General features: G+C 48.0%; 1 protein-coding gene across 1 annotated transcript in view; it reads left to right on the plus strand.

Moving 5' to 3' along the window:
* The window catches only part of LOC131210419 (low-density lipoprotein receptor), a 213,555-nt gene that overhangs the window by 141,965 nt on the left and 52,173 nt on the right, over nucleotides 1-19,417 (plus strand). Inside the window, exons 4-5 of the mRNA XM_058203662.1 lie at nucleotides 10,087-10,206; nucleotides 15,495-15,617. Of these exons, the coding sequence (XP_058059645.1) occupies nucleotides 10,087-10,206; nucleotides 15,495-15,617 (243 nt within the window). The remainder of the gene's footprint in view (nucleotides 1-10,086; nucleotides 10,207-15,494; nucleotides 15,618-19,417) is intronic.

Consider the following 19,417-nt stretch of genomic DNA (forward strand, 5'->3'; position numbering starts at 1 on the left):
CCTCTTGAGCCGTGTATCAGCGCCTTCGCCTGCGATAGTCTCAGGCGTGCAAGGACAACCGGTTCTGCTCTGTCACCTTCGCCACTCATTTCTCTGTCTCCATCCGGGAGCGATTCTTCGGCCGGTCTCTTGCTTCCCAATAAGCAGGTTGGTCCAGAAGTAATGACGGGCTTCGTTTCCTTTGACCGATGTCTAGGAAACATTGTGGTGTGGAAAATGAAATATTTGGATGTTTTCATTTCATTTCATTCGAACGTACGTCATTTTAGACGTATGACATAATAGCTGTTATCTCGGGATAATGTCATGGGCTAAGTTTTAGTTTAGTGTCCAACGCTTAAGTCGTGAAAGGTTTGGTGTTTTGTACTCAAATCTCCGTGGATCTCCACATTTGTCATGGTGCTCAAAAAATTCAAACGTCCAGTACGACTTCGAAAACGAACGAAACGTACGAAATGAAAATGAAATGTCCTTAAAATTGCAGCGAAGGACTGGCACATCAGGACTTTCGTGTTCACCTAGAGGGCTGGTCCCGTTTTCGATCGCACTCGTGACTCGGGATGGCAAAACCGAACGCCACCTGGTGAGTCTGCCGCCGCAGCCACATTTATCCCTGCCCAATGCTCGCCCCACCACTCCCTTGCGTTGTTATGCAAATGAGTTTTAATTAAAACATTGCCTTCGCGTCATCGCGCACTTCGGATGAAAGGCGACCGGCCACTACGACACAACGCAGCCCGGCACAATTTGCGCTGTTCGTTCGTTTTCGTTTTTCCTTTGCTTCCCAGTTCAAGAAGTTCCCGGCGAAAGGACACAAGCGAGCGATAAAGTGCTTGTCCAGCGCAACTGGTGCACAGCACGAGGGAGGCAGAGCTCCGGGCAGCAACTTTGCCCATCCCAGTCTGTGATCTCTTACGGGCCCCACGGCGGACAACGTTGCGCAGCACCGACTGAGCTTCCCGACCGCCCAACCGCCCTGACAGCAGCTGAATAGGACGAACTTTTTTGTAGTGTAACACAATGCATAAAATGGCCGCACAGAACTAGCGCCATGAGGTGGCCATGTTAAAAACAAAATTCATTATACAAATAGAAACTTGCGAAAAGTGCATTCAAATGAAACGCTGTTTGTGTTTTCAATAACCACCCCGGTGGCCTGCAGTTCCCCGGAATAGAAATTAATATATATTTATGCGAAACATAAATCATTCAGAAAGGCTACCCGTGCGTCACAGGACGAACGGAACCCGTCATCCGGAAACCATCGGCCAGATGCGTTCAGCTGTGGCGAAAGTGAAGCAGCCCACTGTTTGAAGGATGCACTTTCGTCCGCCCGGGGTTGTTGTTTGTCGGCCCCGGCGCCCGGTCCGTGAAGATAATTCACTTTTGCGAAATTGCCCATCTGATGAGTCTCTCGTCGTGAGCAGCACTAGCCGGTGCCCGGGGGTGCCGGTGGCTGTGGCTGCACTTTTTGCACTCGGCCACCGCCCTGGTCCTGGCGCAAAGCTTCTCGCAACATATGGAGCATCCTCATCCGTCCAACGTCCAGCGTCCGCTGTCGAATGCAATTAACGATAAACAAATAATCATAAAATTACCAATCTCGCCCCCCAATTCCGCCCTGATGCATCGCATCGCATGCCGAATGTGGGCTGGGTCCGGTGATGCGATTCGTGACGCTCCGGGACCGGGATGTTGCACGGAGGGCTCCCGGAACCCCCCCGGTACAAACACACGTTCCCGGAGCCTGGGGCCGGCCAATTTTATTGTTTCATGTTTTCATCCGTTCGGTTGGAAAATTTCGCATATCCTTCGGTCGTCGTCGTCGTCGTCGGACCGGACGGCGTCCGACGTCCGGACTCCGGAGCACAGCCCGCAGCCGCGGCCGGGGAAGTGCGACACATTGGCCAATCACCACCGGGCCAAGGCACCGAACCGACCGACTTCCGGCAGGGGGGTCCTTCTCGGGTTGAATGATGGCGAGCATTTCCGGTGCACGCGCCAATGCACCGACCCCGGCCACACACCTGGCGGGCGCGCGTCGTTGATTGCGGCACCGGTAATGGTATTATTGCTGGAAGTCGACGGACACCTTCCGTGGCCGGCCAGGGCCATGTGGACGGGGAATGGTGAAGCATTCGGAGCGACTATTGTTGCGTGCTCATAGCGTGACACGCTGCACTGTTTGATGTTTTCTTCTCGGGCACCGATAAGGCGAGCAGTTTGCGGGAAAAAGTTGAGGAAAAAGTCAAGCCTATCGAATAGCTGGAAGAAGCAAAAGCCAGTAAAAGAAGATAAGTTCTGGACTGGACTCACAAACTCGGCTGAAGTATTGAAATGCGTTCTTCCAAATTGGTACTGCAATGGTTGGTTGTGTTCCATCAGGACAACGAAATGTAATACACGTCTTTAGTGACTTGTCAGAAAATTGGTTGGGAAGTTTTAATCCATTCAGCGTTTAGTCCGAATCTTGCACGAAGCGATTGACAGCTTGTTCGCGTATTACAAAATTTCCTGAATGATGAAAAATTGACATCAAGAAAGCATTGTAGAAATGGATTGCTCGAGTTTTTCACCAATAACTACCAAGCCTATACGAGAGGCATTAATTTTTACCGAGTTTTATATTAGCAGTGCTAATCAACAAGTAGCTTAAGGTTTTTTTAATTCGCTTGGAAAGAAATCAAATGTCGAGTTCGACAGTTCGGCTATTTTTGACAGAAAGCATTTGTTCAAAGCATTGACAGTTTGTTATATAGTAAATCTTTCTGAAAATCATACCACCCAGCAATTTTACTAACAAAAAAGTCAATATCAGATCTGCAGTCCTGTCAGTGTCACAAAGGGTTTCAAAGCATTACTGTTGTCATCGTCGCTTTGTGTAATCGTATAACCGTAAAGTTAATAAGAATACCAAATATCTGGTCGCTCGGTATCGGGTATTTAATTTTTGGACAAACACTAAAGTCACCCGTCGCGTATTACCTACTTCTAGAAATCGCTTACGCTTCTTGATTTATTGGCATAGCAGTTCAGCAGTTTATGAAATTTAAAGTTATTACCTTTTCCAGGGATCTCATTTCGGAAAAACGACTGAAAATACGGGGTCCATTTACTAGGGCCCCAAGTTTGCCCTTCCGGGGAAGTCCTCATTTTCGATCGCGAAACTCGATATGACTTTCAACCCCTGTCGCTGCGACGTTAGCCCCGACAAGCTTACCTCATGTCGATAACAGTCGGACGAGAAATCCCACAACAGGACGAAGAACGAAATATTAGCTCAGCACAGCGCAGAATTGGGTCAAGCGAGGGTCAATCGGCGGGTCAGAGACAGTGACCAGCGCGGTTCAGCAGGTTCCCGTTTAGCCCGGGAAAACAACTGGATTGGAAGTTGATGTTGAACTAGTACCGGGCGACTAGTAGGCAACCAGTAATCGTCTACTGGCACACTAGTGTCCCGAAGGCGTACCCTGAAGACGGCGGCGCGTTCCAAGAAGCGACAAAATAGAACCAATAAAAGAGTGCTCGTGTCCCGCAGGACATCGACAGGATGGGTCCTTTCACTGTCCCGTAGCGTCCCGGGGGCTTTCGTTTCAAATCAAGCCATTGTGGTAGATAAAGCAGTGGCGAAGAAAGCAGGGCCGGAAAGAGGGCATTTTTACAGAGCTCTCGGTGCGTCGGTGCAGTAAAATGTCTCTCGTCGTCCTCATCGTCGACGCCCACCCCAGAAACGGTACGTGACACGAATAAGAATGGAATCTAATGATTTTATTATTGTGCCACCGCTCTCGTACCGATTCGCCCGGGCCCCGGGTTCAAGACCCCGGGCATCCTTCGGCATCCTTTCTGTGGCGGTTCGAAAACTGGAACAAGAATTCCCGACGTGTGTGTGGTAGCGTGTCGTAAAAGTTATCTAGTGCGACACCGCCAAAAGCTGCTCTCGAGCGATTCTCGAGGACGTCAGCACCTTCGTGTCGGCTAGCCCGAAAACCGAAATTGTTAGTGCAAATTTGTCTCAAGTATTCCGTGTCGCACCCAGGCCCAGCCCAATAATTGACTGTGAGCAGGTTAGCAACTTTACAATGCATACACTTCGCGAGGAGGTCGCATTGTCGTCGCCAGTGCGAAGGGGACGACCTTCCAGGCGCGGGTTTCAAGTTGATTTAAATTTTCGGCTGCACCCCGTTCGGTTGCAGCTTCTTGTCGTCCCTTGACCGAATCCGGAAGCCGAGGCAAAAGAAGTCCAAGGCCGCCAGAGTTCAACAATCGACGGTCGGCTTGTGTTCCGCCAATAACACCGGCAAATGAGCATTCCAGTCGCGAGGGCGGCAGTGAGAATGTGGAACATTACTTCCTCCATAACGAACGGCCGCCATTTAGAGGGCGAAGGATGCACGCCCGGCCGTACGGAAACGGGGTAACCACACTCAATTTGCAACATAACTACTACTGAGCGGGATGGGAGTCGGAAAATTCTTCGTCCCTGCGGTGGGAGGGAATTGGGTGGCTGTGGGGTCAGGCAACCCATTCTTGACTTAACTTCCCGCTAAGCCCCCGGCAGCAGTAGAAAGGACGCAAAATTTATGGTAAAGTTTTAATCTTACTGCCATCTTGGAAAAGAGTATTTAATAATGCAACCAGCGGCAGCCCGGGGGCTTCCAGTGAATCGTGGCAAGCTGCCACGGATTACGGGCCCTGGATGTTCCGCCGCAGTTACCTGTGGCCGGCAGGCTCGACGGTATAAGATATCGTGTGGGCTTGCTTCTTGGCACGCCTTAAACACCGCAAGAACAATAAGGGAAGCTGTACTTTATCGTTTATCACCGAGACACTCACTTGCTTCGGGTCTCTGAGTCCCTGGCCCCTGGTTGAAATAACAAACCGGATATAGATAAGATTGATTGAGATGAATATGGAATGAGTGCTTACTGCCTTGTCAGTCGTCGTTTGTTTATCCGTACACTCGAATTTATGTAGCTTTTTTTTCTCCGCGGAACATAGAATATGTAAACATAGATTTAAATTGGTTAGTTTTAGCGATGTTTCATATAAAACTATTCGCAACGATTTGTACGGCATCTTAGCAACCTGTGCAACAAGCCATCGCGCAGCAACGTCAGTGATAGTTGGACTCTGGACGTTTGCCTTGATTCGTGCACATAAACCAAGTGCATTCTGTGGATATTTTACTGCTCGGTTAGAAAAATAGCGTCTCGAGTGATCGTCAATCTAGACGAACGTGTCAGTGTTTAAAGTTTTTTTTTATCTTACCGTGCAAGAAAAAAGTTGTCGTGTTTTCGTGATCGGGTTTTCGTTTTTTATGGTTTCATATTCGTCGGAAGCTGTCAAATAGGCGAAAATGGCCGGTATGGAAAACAAAGCATGATTTAATTTTAATTTATCATTTCAATGCTCTTTTATTTTCCTATTTTAACAAATCAACACAGTGAACAAATGTAGCGAATTTATTTTCATTTTGAAGTAAGTTTTCATGAGAAAAATGGTTGGGACAGCGCTTTTTCCAACAAGCGTAGGTTACTTAGTTACTTAGGCTTTACAAAAATCAAACGGCGATGTCGATAACTATAAATCAAATGATTATAATAGAAAGAATCAATCAAAGAAAGAAAGAAAAATGCGTACTTTTGCTTTAGTATGTATCACCGCTTTTTTCTTAGAAACACCGCTTATTTATAGAATCGAATTCATAGAATTCATGGAATAGAACCTATGATAGAAATATAATTAGAGTATGCTGTAGAAACGAGTTTGCTTAAAATACCGTTTTTGCAAAAGTGACAAAAAAAGGAAATTCTTTGTTTTTAGTATTAGACGTTGGCGTCTTCCGATCAAGACTTCAGACCATTTTCCAAAATGTAAAGCAAGAAACAGAAATCTTGTTTCAATGCAACTGCCCTTAGCAACTATCGACAGCACAAGCCACATTATCTCGCGGTGTCTGCGTCGGTTGATATCAAAGGTCAAGCGAAAGGTCCCGGACATCCATTTTAAAATAACGAAAACACCGAACAGGTAGGCCAATCTAGCAGAGTGGTCGAAGGTCAGTAGATAGAACTGCTATCACGACGCTTCGAAGCCGACAGCGCCCATCATTAGCTTGTTGCACGGAGATTGCAGCCGAGAAAATCCGAAATCAAGCTTTCCTTGTTTTTTTTTGCTGGTTCAATTCCGTTGCTTCTGACACCGGTACCGTATCAAGCAAATCCGCCGATGCATCGTGACCTGCCCATCTATCTGGCTCGAACCTTCGTTGGCTTCGAAGCCAATTTGCTGAAGACTTTCCTCAATTTTGTGCCAGCTTCTAGGCTGCTGGTATTGGCAGCCAACCGCCGCTGTTGTCGGTGTGATTGGTTTCGAAGCACCGACACCGACGAGGGCCACCTATCGACCTACCGGCGTCGGCGTATGCTAACGGAAATGCAATCAATCATAACGCAAACAAACGGTACGTGTGCCTGTCTTTCTTTCTTATCTGCTTCGGTCTACTCCGGAAGCCAAAATTTCCCGAGGACTCGTCCAGGACCCACGGGCCGGCAATGGCCGGCCCAGTGAGGCAATAGTTGATAACACGGCTCACACGATATGACCACCACACCGCAGCCACCTCAAACTGGCCCCGAGGCTAGGCGTTTGCTAAACTTTGGTCCAGCTTCTTGCTATCTGCCTTTCGGGTTCGGTCGCCCCCCCCGGACCTGTGGAGACGTGATAACCTCCGAAAGATGGGATTTGTTCTCGGGGGCCAGGCGATGTGACGGTGTGACGCTTTGTGTAGGCATCTTGAATCCACCAGCAAGGATGCAGTGACGATAGATGGGGCAGGTGGCGAGAACGGCATGAAAGATTGCCACCGAATTGAGCCAAACAAATTGGGGAACGAACGAAAATTTGTTTCGAGCCACACGCCTCCATTGCGCACTGCGCAGACGGTGTTGGACGAGGACAAGATGTATGATTCTAATATGTGTGCGTGCGTGCGAGCATGTGTGTTTGTGTGACGACAATGATGTGAAACTATAAATCCAGTTGACTGATGTGTTTGCCAAAGGTTGCCAATCTAATCTTGGCGTATTCGTATTCGGGTTGGGGTTTTAGATCAGGTTTGGTCATTTAGCAGTTTTCGGTTTGTAGCACAACGTTGGACAGTTGGATGTCCTCATCAATGTAGTGAAAGTTATTTAAAGAATTATCACATTAATTCTTCGTCGTAGAGATTGATTTATAATTTATCCCAACGGAAATATGTTGTCTTTATAATTCGGAAATATAAACAGTATATTTAACGTTCATTTTTACGTTTTTTCAAGTAAGACGTTTTCCACCCAACAATCTAGTTATTTTTTTAAATGTTATTAAATTGGATTTCGCTTAAATCAAAAATATGTTGGTTAAGATATTATAATACAAATGGATACACTATTCAGTTCTGTTCAACTTTTTCTGTCGTTTGGAATGTGGAACTGTTTGATCTCGTGTCTTGTTAGTTGTTTTACTGCACGACCTTACCGCGTATTACAACTGTAATTATTACTATGCTTTCATGTTGAAAAAATTCGAAACTACTCTTTATTGCCAAATTTAATTACAACCAATAATGGAAAATTAGAATCTCAAACCGAAAACCTTGCCAGCCAATGAGCACTCTGCAATGCCACAGCTAAGTGCCGATGGCAGAGCGGATAGAACGAGGAGACCATCAAAAGTTTCGCTCGTTGCACGTAATTTGCCATTTTATCAGAAATTTTAATGAAAATAGCCCCGGTGATCCGTTTCATAGCGACCGTTTTTGCGACTTAGGTCGGGCGGGTCGGAGATAGATTTCGTCATTCACGACGGTGCCGGATGTGGAAAGTTTCACGAATCAAACTACACAACACACTGGGGTACGGCCGAGTTACGCTACGAACGGAACGGATGACATAGTTTTTTAATTAAATTCGGTGTCGCCCGCGAAGCCTGTTACGAGGCAGCCGTTGGTCAGAGGCCGCGCAACGGCGGCGTCGCGTGCATCGATCCGAGTAGCGCAACAGTATCACTTTTCCGCAAGACATGATACTGCATTTTACTGCAAACCGGTCACACTGAAACTAGCTAGAAATTTGTAGGAGGCGCGTTGTAAACTACACAGCGGGTTGAAAGTGTCGATGTAACGTAAAATTACGAATAATTACATGGGCCAAGTTGATGAGCCTCTTGATGTCCTCATTATTATAGTTTTGATTTCAGGAAAACCATTATGTAGATTAATCTCTAAAGTAAATCACTGTTCACTGTTATCTTTAGTTTATACCTCTAAAGCAATGAATTACTTTAAATTTAAAATTTTAAAATTCTATTCATTTATTCATTCATTCTAGAAATGAAACCCAAGAGTTCAAGAGTTGGGACGCCTCCTGACTTTCTTGGGTGAAGCTCTCTGGGATATAGAACCAGCAGTTTGCTGGCTTTGTCCACACATTTTTGCTCGCTAATGTAATGGCTAAAGTCTCCAACGATGTGTAAGCGATGCGCACCGATGACACAAGGGTTTCATCACATCACAGGACATTATGGGCATCACTTCCAATCATTCATGTAAACTCCTACATTTTTGGTTGCATCGGTCCGGTTTTTCATTGTCAGCGGTTCCCCAGCGGACAACGAACGGTAGTGTTTGTTTCACACTTTTGGTCCTACGTTTTGCCTCGTAAATTGAATCCGGCTTGCGCGATTAAAATGAAACCCCCAGAACATGGCACACGGATAAACGAAACATTCCAACAACGCTTCGTTGACGGAAGCGGCATCAAACAGTCGGTGACATTTGGGACACTTTGTCCCCATTCCGGCAGTTGTCAGACCGTTTCGCCAAACGCGGATCGGTGCCATTCTCCACTCGTGAGCGACATTTTGTTTGTAAGCACTTTTAATAACTCACCCCTAATTTGTCAGCTCGAAGTGACGATTTGCAGCCATCATTGCGGTGTGTTACAACGTGTACGTGGCTGCGGTTTGGTGCTCGGGGTAATCCTTTAATCTGCAGCCACGGCCCGGCCACGGCAAAGCTTTGCTCCGGTGCGCACGGGACAGCATTTGTTACACTGTGAAGACAGTATTAATTGGGATTTTCGTGAAACCGTTGAAAGCCGGACGTGGGTCAGTGGTGATTTGTGCGATCAGTCCTGTTACAATGTGGATTTTTCGTTGTTCAGTTATTTGCTCGGCTTATTTACGGTTTATCGTCCAAAGGAGACACGTTAAAAAAACGATGCCTAAAAACTTTCCTTTTTTTAAAATGGCCCTTTTTTCATTTGCGTTTAACAATTTTTTGTGGTTTTTCTATTTATTGCAACAACCACCCAAAAGGCAAATTAAAGCAAACATGTAATAAATCTATAAACAACTGAACTTATTCATTTAAAAAGAATTCAGACGGAATACTATGAATTATGCTCCACGATGAATGCTATGCAACAATAAGTAGTTCATTCGAAGCGTCTTCGCTGCACCGATTCTAAGTTGAAAGAAAATGCTAAAGTTGGTGATAATTTAGCTGTGTCCGTTGCCATAGTTCAAAAAAGTTCTTCATAGAAATTTGAATTGCTTGCAATTTTAATAATGGGAAACAACAGAAAGCTGAGTGTTATTATTTATTCCTCACCTCTACATCTCCAGCCAGTGGGTCTCTACCTTTTTTATTATTTTGCAATAAACTCAAAACTACTCCATTTTGAATACTATCTGGGAGTCAAGGAACCGTCTCATTTTACCGCTATTTGAAGTGAGCCTCATGGCGAGCAACGCCGGAGGCCAGCGAACAACTTTAAGTGACATTTTCCGGGTGCAAAATTAATCTTACGTTAAGTCTAGTGAAAACTGAGAGGAAATAAAACAAAAAGACCAACTCCAACTTTTGTCGGCCCCGAACGACCGACATCTGCCGTTGTTTAATTGAAAACCACTCCTGGCGGGGTGACGTTGTTGCGTGTCTGCCGATGCTGACATTCTGCAAATCACAAATCTGCAATGGAACGTTTCTAATGCATCTCGTCTTTTCTCGTATTCTCTGCTTCTCTCCATCTCCGGCAGAGACCGTGTGTTCGGAGGACAAGTTCCGGTGCAAGAACGGTAGGTGTATCCTGAAACGCTGGCAGTGCGACGGCGAAAAGGACTGTGCCGACGGTTCGGACGAGGATGCCGAAAAATGCCGTAAGTACGACTCCGCACCTGCGACTTCCGGCACATCGGCGCCGGCCTCCGGTTCCGGAACACTGCAACACTTTGTCTTCTTCCGAGCCGACGGCCGTGGCGCTGTGTGGCGGACTTTTGTCTTTTGCTTTTTTCTGTCTTTCTAGTTCTAGTGTGATGTTCTGTCCTTCCTGGCATGGTACTTTGTGCCCTAATTCGGTGTAGCTTTGCTATATGACTGTTGTATAATTTTACTATATTTAGTTTCGCATTTTGCTATACTTCCTTACAATCTGTTTGTTCTTTGTTTTATTTCTACTTTTGTCCTCTGGTGATGGTGCACTCCTTTTTTACTTACGTATACGTCGCTTACGGCATGGACCTTTCGTATGACTTGCACCATCGCTGCCTTACAACACCGTGCGCGCTAACAAACCCACCATCAATACACTCCGCACGGCGCAGTAAACAAAACCTGCCACACGAACGAGGTACTCTGTAGCAGCGCCGACCGCTGCATTCCCAAGACGTGGCTCTGTGACCGGGAGCCGGACTGTCCCGGCGGCACCGACGAGCAGAACTGCGGTAAGGTGGTCTAAGGGCAATAGGGAAAACCGTTATCCCCGTTTCGATGTTGTGCACCTGTTTCGACGGACCTGTAAAGACCTGTAACTGTCACCAGTAAGTACCGGATTATTGGAATGGCCCGGACACCGCTCGGATTTACACCCCACGAACGTTTAGGCAGATTACGACCCCTCGGACCCCATCTTAATTGCCTACCCCTCCGCGGACCCACGTGCTTTTGAACCCCCTCACTTTCTCGGCCTAAGCTACGCAGGTTTTTTGACAAATTGATGGAGATCAATATCCGAACCCACAAGGCCCCGCCAAAGGAACCGAAAGAAACGGCCCAAATCGCGTAAGGCTCTTTCCCCCAGGAACCCAGACCCAGACGTAGGCCGACCGGGGCAGAGTAATGGGTTTCCGTCGTCCTCCAGCGACGGACCCAAAATCTCGATCGCCGACAACTTCCGGAGCCGGAGATCTCAGACCAGTCAGCGAGATGAATTTACGGCGGGGCTCGGACTCGGGTTCCGGTCCTATCTTCCAGGAAATAAATCCCAAACTTCTTCCATTGCGGCCACCTCCACCATGAAGCGTGTGTGTATGTGGAACCATTGGAGCGATAACGAAGACCCTCTCGGTGGCCGTCTGCTGGATGTCCCTTGTTTTCCTGGACCGTGTCCCAAAAATCGGTGGGAACGGTGCCCGTGTTCATCCCAACCACTGGGTCGTGGCTTGGGCTGCCCAACAACAATTTACCTGCTCTGTGGACCCATCCGGTCACGCTGTGCCCATCTGGACCCAAGAACTCCCGGGTGTCGGTCGGTCCGGCTGGTGTCTTAAGCCCTGGCCGAAGATAATCCCACCGGAATGTTCACACCTTTCGACCATTTCCGTAACGGAATTAACACCGGAAATGCTGCGGGACATGTACACGCACCACCATGCCAGACATGCCGGAGCTTCCGGGCCGGAAGTGGAGGACCTCCTGCAAGGATCCGTGGAAGTATATTAGAGGCCTCCGCCTCCAATGTCTAATAGCCACAAAGCATGTAGTGTCTCGTAGCTGTGCTGATGGAACTTTTCCTTTCACTGTTACTGGGCTGTGTTGAGCCTCCAGTAGCAGCGGCACTTGTGGCCCTTGTCGTCCTAGAGCCCAGCAACCCAGGGACCTCGGGGCAGAGAAAATAACTTTTAATGACGACATGTTTTCTGATTATCTTTATTATATTTGCACTCTCTATCCCTGTCGCGCTCTCACGCCACGGAACCCGAGAGTTCTTTCCTAAAATGGCCGGCCGGCGGGTGCCGCTATTAGCTGGGCTGCGTGTTGATGGCCAGCTGTTTGCCCCATTCCGGAGCCAGCACCGATAACTCGCGCTCCACTAGAAGGAGGTTAACGCACAAATTGTGCCGAGTGGAGTCAGTAAATGAAACATCCACTCGCACCGCAAGCTACTCGCCTGCGGTAGCCGTTGTCCTAGTTCGGATCGCGTCTTGTACTATTGAGTTCTTTCTATGTATTTTTTTCGAGAGATTCAGTTGAACCCTTTTTTATGCTGGCCTACGGCCGGAGAAAGGTCAAAAGAGCCCAACAAAATGGAGCCATACTGTAAAGTCATAAAAACTGCCAACACGACCGGTCCGGTCCGAAAACACGGTACGGTGTCCGGTGATGATAGACCAGCATAATGACACCGGGCGTTCCGGCCGGACACCGGCAGCTTTTCAGCACCACCAAAGTTCCCACAAACCGATCCTGCTATTCGCCCTGCTGGTTACTCTGTTCGCCAGCCTCTCACACAGTCCCACAGTCGGATGACGGACCGTCTTGTTGAAGAGTGTCCTACGTACGCACACAAAAAAGGGACGCAGCTAAAACGGTATCTTCCTTTGTCCTTCGACAGCCGGCGACCCCGCGCACGGTCTCAGCAGATTGCGACCGAGCGTAACGAAAGGATATTATAACCCCACCACCCGTTCCCCCCTTGGTCAGCTTCTCCGATTACGGGTGACGTCGGGGTCGGCAGTAATGGGTCGCGCGAGTCCACCGTGCCCTACTTCTCTCACTCTCGGTGGGTGCCTCGGCAAGGACCCGCGGGCGCGAGAGGGTCGACATTTTTATGGCTTGTAATTAAAGTTTGCAAACCAACAACAAACGCCGAACACGCTGCGGGCGCAGCAAAAGGGATGTTGTAAAAGTTTCCTCTAAACGACGATGGGACAGATTGTTCCGCGCGCGCGAAGTTTGTTGTGGGGAGCAAAAAATGCTAAAAAGCGAAGGATGCAAAGCGAGAAGGACGTTGCAGGCGGCCCCTGGACAGCCAGGCTGTTGCAGCTTTTCGTTGACCATTTGATTTACGGTACGGCGCGTTGACTGACGGTGCGCGGTGGAAGCGGGTGGGGGGTATGTTTTGGATGGCCAGAGCTGGATGCTTTTGTCCACCGGATTGATAAAGCCACCGAACAATGAGCCACCAAAAACGTTTGATGTTCATTTACACTTAAGTTCAATTCAAGCACAGCCCGGAAGGCATTACTCAACACAAAAGGCTGTTTCCGATAGTCTCCTGGTCCAGGTTGCCGAAATCAAGATACGTTCAACTGTCGGCCGCCGCGTACAATGAATAATTACTATCACAATGGCTCAATCTGACATTTATTCATTTGGGTTTGCGCCAAGCTCTGGCAGTGCCTTGTTGTGCCCAAAGTGAATTTGTAGAAAGGATTCACTGGCTCCGTTAGTATGCAAATATTTTATTTCTCCGGTCCGATCAGTATGACCGGTAGGAGATTGTGGATCTGTGAAAATTGCAGGACTTAATGCTTTGTGCATGTGTCATAACTTCGATAAAAAATACGAACTTCGATTCGAATGGACTTTGTTTGGCGTTTAATATTTATTTAGATTTTGGGCATTGTGACTCAAATGAAAAACTTAGGGCATTGATTACTACTATGACTGAGCCTACGTACCTCATTTGTTCTCGATATTTGTTCTCGTTTTGACGTTGGCATTGGTGGGTCGATGTTATTTGTCGATGTGTCGATGTAACAAGACGTTGTTAGAACTTATACTGCCTCAAGCCTTACGTTAATATCGATGAATTTCTAGGCGTGTGTTCATTTGTTCCTCATTTCTCTAAAAAATGTGTTGCAAAATACAAAATTTTTTAATTTCAATTAATCAAATTACTTAGGCAAAACCGTGGTCACAGAGCAGCGTCTGTGACAAAAAGTTTCTTATTACATGCCATGCAGCATTTCATACCGCAAAATCCATTCGGTTTGGACTTGAAGAAATCCATTGATAAAAACGCAAAAGTTTTCTTAAATCTAACGAAACTGGCAGCGACAGTTGAGATCTCTTTAGATGATTACCTGTTATGGTGTCTCTTCACTGATGAACAGATACAGATCTCATAAAACATTCACGTATCTGCGAAACGTACAGTTCGAACTCCCAGTGACAGTGCGGAATGCCACAATGTGTTCAACAAACCTTACGCTTAGTTTAAATAAAGCCCTTAACGGTAAAGCAGAGTCTCAAGTCATCCACGCCCTCCTCTAGGAATTGCACATTTTGCTTATATCCCCTACGAAAGAGAACGCGACACATTTCCTTTCTGCATCTGCATGCTTTCCAATTTGCACTCGTCCCTGCGCACGTGTATGAAACATTCACATCGGCTCAATTATTCACCAAATGTGGTCTGTGGCGCTCGGCAGTCTTCGAACGTCTTCGGTAAACGAACAGCACCCGATGCATTGGCCTTGACTAGCTTTTAATCAAATTTTCAACCATCTCTTCGTCGTAAACATGAGCCTACATCATCGCAAACATAAAGCGTATTCGCCGGGGCCAACTATCGAATAGCAATTTCGCAACGAGTTCCGGTTGCGCAAATGGGTGGGGGATATACGGATTGCGGCTTTTAAGGCAAACCTCCCAGAGCTGTACAGGATATGAGAAAGAACTAAGGTGTGCTTGGTGAAAGCATTGGTAGATAGCGAATGCTTGGAGCTTTGCGGTTGACGAGAATTTGCGCCAAAAGCTATTGATGCTCCAATGCCAATGCTGCCTGAAGATTTTAGTTTGGCATCTGAGAGGACTTTTTAGTTTTAATCATATTCTGATTCTGACTTGCGTGAAATAGTTTACCGTTCATTTAGTTTCTTTTTCCATTCATGTTTAGGTACTGTATAAAGATTTTGCATCGTACACTTTATTTTGCTTTCCACTTTTTTATTCCACTTGTGTACACCGTTTCTGTCATTTGTTTTGTAATAACCTTTTATACTGTAAAACTCTTTTCTTCCTCCATTTTGTTTTGGGCTTGGATGGTTGTTTCATGTTGTATGGTACACATTTTCTCACTCTTTTCCGTAACGGGTAGTAAACCTTTCTCGCACTGGCTCGTTAAATTAACACAATTATTAATTATTTAGTTTAACACTGTGTCCGAGTGGCCTGTTTCCATCAACCTTTGACGTTACATGCTACCGGTGACCTCATATATTAATCCGCTTTTTGTCTCGGTTGGATGCTTCCCGTTCTGTTTTCTCCCTTACATTTTCCTTCCACTTTTCGCGTGCGAGTGATTTTTTAAATTACATTTCCGCGGGATTTCCATGAAATAAAAAACTAATTGGGCGTTTCATTTTTCATCGTTCCGTGGTGCAATACGAAAAAAAATCGACCATCGTGAATGCCCGACTTGACGACGCGCCACTAACCGCAGAGACCAAAGTGTGCTCGTCGGAGGAATTTACGTGCCGCAGCGGAACCGGCAACTGCATCCCACTGTCGTGGATGTGCGACCAGAACCGCGACTGTGCCGACGGCTCCGACGAAATGTCCTGCAGTGAGTACCCGTAGCCCGTTGAACCCCATTCTTTCGCGTTTCTCTGCCAAACCAAATGGTTATTATTTTATGTGAATGTTTTCCAATGCGGTTTTGGGAGTTGTGCGCGAGTCAGCAAAAGCCATGGCGTAGTGTAACGCGCTCAGGTTAAAAATCATTCGGCATTTCGGTTTTTCTTATTAAGGGACTGCGTGCACGGACGATCGATGGTGCCCACCTCGGACACTCCCGTGCACACCTCGCAGATTGCATTAATCAATTAAAATCGAGTTAATTTTCGAGTCCGCTCGATGTGCCGGAAGTACCACTCCGGGTGTACTAGCTCCACGGAAATTAATTTCGGATAGCTGGCGGCAGAGTATGTGTGTGCCTATCGAAACATAATTTAATTGAAAGCCATAAGTTTCGACGGCAGATTGCTACGCCCCCCGCCGGTCGACGGCGCCTGTATGCCAATGATGTGTCACGTGGCTTCACGTGGTCATCTTGGTCTCCGTCGGCTTCGCTCGTCCTTTTGAATGGGGTGCCCTTTCGGTACGTGATTGGAAACTAAACATCTCATTTATCGGCCGAGGCCTTGTGGAGCGGGCTCCGCCGATGATTGGGCCCCGTACCCGTGCCATTAGCTGATCAAATGACAGACGGAAAACAGCGCCGGTCGGGCAAATGGGCCAACTTGGGCTCCGGCGTGCCGGGTTTGATTGGCGCTGATTGAGAGCATTTCGTTGATGAAGCCGCCACTAAAGTACGCGTCCACAAACACGCGGCAACTCGGGCCGATATCGAAATTAAGGACCGTCCAATTTCTCTTCTGGTCAAGGGTTCGTTAGGCACGCACGCCAGCAGCAGCTCGTTACCGGGATTGTCCTCTCGTCGTCCTATAGTGTGCTGGTCCCGTGGGTGGATTCTGTAAATTATTCCCAGAACCCTGCGTTTCTCGCGTTCCGGTTCCGGAACTCCAGTAATCAGTGCAAAAACGATAAGGAGTAGGTAAATATCTTCGTTTACTTGCTTTGGTCTCGGGGGTGTCGGAAAACACTATTCATCAGACGACAGCGTGTCACAAATATTCGTTTGAAATGGTGAGAGCACTCAATGCTGGTAAAGCCGCGGCCACAAGTTCAACACTAGGTGCCGATCGGTTCCGAAACCTGCCTCGTTCTGGCCACTGGATCTGGATCTACGAATCGACTTTCTGGTGGTTATTGCTAAGTTATGCACATTTTTAAACAAGCCACCACCAGCTAGGAGAGAACTTCCGCATCGCTTTAACCCTAGATATGTCCGTGTAATCTGACCACTTTTCCGTAACATAATATCGGGGTCGCACATCGAGCACAATGTTGATTCCTCTTTTCGTCTACCGGCTGGATGGCTAATTAATGTTTCAATTACACGCTAAGAACGCAAACAACCTCTTGTTTTCCGGACCACAACGTCAGGGGTCTTCCATCGAGAGTCCCAACGCTAGCTTAACGCCACTTTGTGAAACGAAATTATGGCCCGCGTTTAATTTCATTACATTCCATCAAAACCTCCGGATTCGTTGGGCTTCATTAAAACGGCCGCCCGGCCGCCCGGCCGCCCTGGTCTTTGGACCCTTGAAGATATTGTGCTTCGCAGGACTTCCGGAGGCCCAAGAGGGGCAACATTGAACCCAGCTCATGATGGGCGCCATCCTGATAGAGAGTCGTAAAGAATGGGACTTTGTACAACATAGCTTCGGGGAGTCTCGGGTTGCCAGAGACTACCGAACCATTTTTTTAAGTCACCATAGATGAGGTACGTCATTGAACGTTGGCTTTAGTGAGCCCCGAGCTGAGGGGAACAATCCCCACATAAAGAGGGACCCTTAAAGGTGTTTACCTATACTTAAAAATTGTCCCTTTCTGGGGATTATCGTGCGTAGCCCGATGGCCTCACCCTGCTGGTAGCGCTGGTACCCTTTCAAGCCCATTAACGTCGAATGATTGAAAAGCAAACCGTTTTGGATCGCTATGAATGACCAAATCGAGGAGCAGAGCATAATTTGAGACAAGATAAAATGGACCCAACAAACCGGAAAGGTCAAATATAATTTACCGCTGCTTATCCTGGTGACGCTCTCTGCTCTTGCAAAACGTTTCACGCCAAGGGGTGTCGCGTGGTTTTGGTCACGCTTTTGCGCCCGGATGCCCCGGTACGTCCGATGATCCCGGGGGTCGATAAATCCTTTGTCGTGCTAATTAACTTGCGCCACCGAGCCGCATGATTTATAGGCGTTGACCAGCAGCAGCGAGTTGCTGAAGTCGGAGCTAGCGAATGCCTGCAGTCCCAGAGATGCGAGTGCGAGATTAAAAGAGGGCTCATGTTGCTTGTTTGTACCGGTCAATTATCCCGCTCCCGCGGATCGCTCATCGCCTTCGCCCAGTTCCGCGCGTGACGAGTGAAACGCCGTGTGAGATGGAGTGCTCCGCAGGGACGCGAGTGTCAAAGGGCATCAAAATCAGGATCGTAATCTTCCGCCATAAAAAAGGGAGAGAGCGAGACTCTCAACCGAAAAGCCGCCCGGCGTCACGTTAAGAACATCAGCTGTGGGTGTGGCTTAGAAGGGACCACGTAAGATGAACCGACGACGGACACCTCCCGATGATGGCCCCGGGAGTCCGCGGCCAACCCCGGAATTGCCATCCATCCGCCCATAAAAGTAATGAAAAGTCATAAATTTTAAAATTTTCATATTAATGACCCCATAAAACGTGGCCCACTCTGTATGCTGCCGGTGTGCGCGCCCCGTCAGACGTCACGGCACGTTGACCGGGAGGCAAAAATTACTCTAAAGATCCTTGAGCGTCAGAGCCTAACCCCCGGATTAGGCTAACCCCGGCGACACGGAAGCGGGTTGATTTGTTGAGGCCACCTGACAGGTACAATGGGCGAAAACAATTCTGCTAGAGCTCTGCGGCCTATGGCCGCACGCAGCAGAGCGCGTGGCTTCCTTCCAGGAGTTCTAGGAGGGGTTGTGAAGATGATGTAACCATCCTGTAAGCGGCGCAAATTGTTTTCGCGAACCCAGGAACCCTGCGCCGACTCGCGGCCGTCGCTGTCGTCGTCGTCGTCGGCAGCTGACACCCTTAGCATGAGCATGAGCGCCCCTCGACACGAACCTGGTTGATTATGAAAAATGTATTTGCCGCCAAAGAGCGACACCGGTGTCGCGGTCGCCACGTAGAGCCCCACCAGAAGCATTCATTTTAGTCCACCACCGACGGAGCGAGCGGTCGAAAGAAAATATTTCGTATTCAGTTCGTGCACGAGAATCTAAAAAGGACCTCAGATCTTCGTCGGCAGACGCTGGCGGCTACTGCTGCTGTTGAAGACGATGAAGTCGAATGCGCTGCACACACAGACACACCGCACGCTGAATATTGGGATGTGCAATTTTCGGTTCGTCCTCGCCCCGAAAAAGGATCTCACACCTTCGGCACCGCGCCGTCACCAGATGACACCACGGAACTTTCACGTGTGTGGCGGGTCCCCCATGGGTGCCACACGCTCAGCGCACGGGTGGTATCAGCATACGCTGGTCGTATTAATATATCATTCATATAACACACACACACACACACAGTTGCTCCTTCGAGTCCTCGGGAAGTCTCGGAGCCTCGGAACTTCGGGCAGCCAGCTGGCGTTCGCTGGCAACGTGGCCCCTCCGTAGCTCCGGGTGATAAAGAAAGCAAATGCACATGCACCACACACACACACACACACCCGGTGTGTGTGTGTGTGTGTGTGTGTGTGTGTGTGTGTGTGTGTGTGTG

Source organism: Anopheles bellator, chromosome 2 (genome assembly GCF_943735745.2).
Source record: "Anopheles bellator chromosome 2, idAnoBellAS_SP24_06.2, whole genome shotgun sequence".
Taxonomy (NCBI): domain Eukaryota; kingdom Metazoa; phylum Arthropoda; class Insecta; order Diptera; family Culicidae; genus Anopheles; species Anopheles bellator.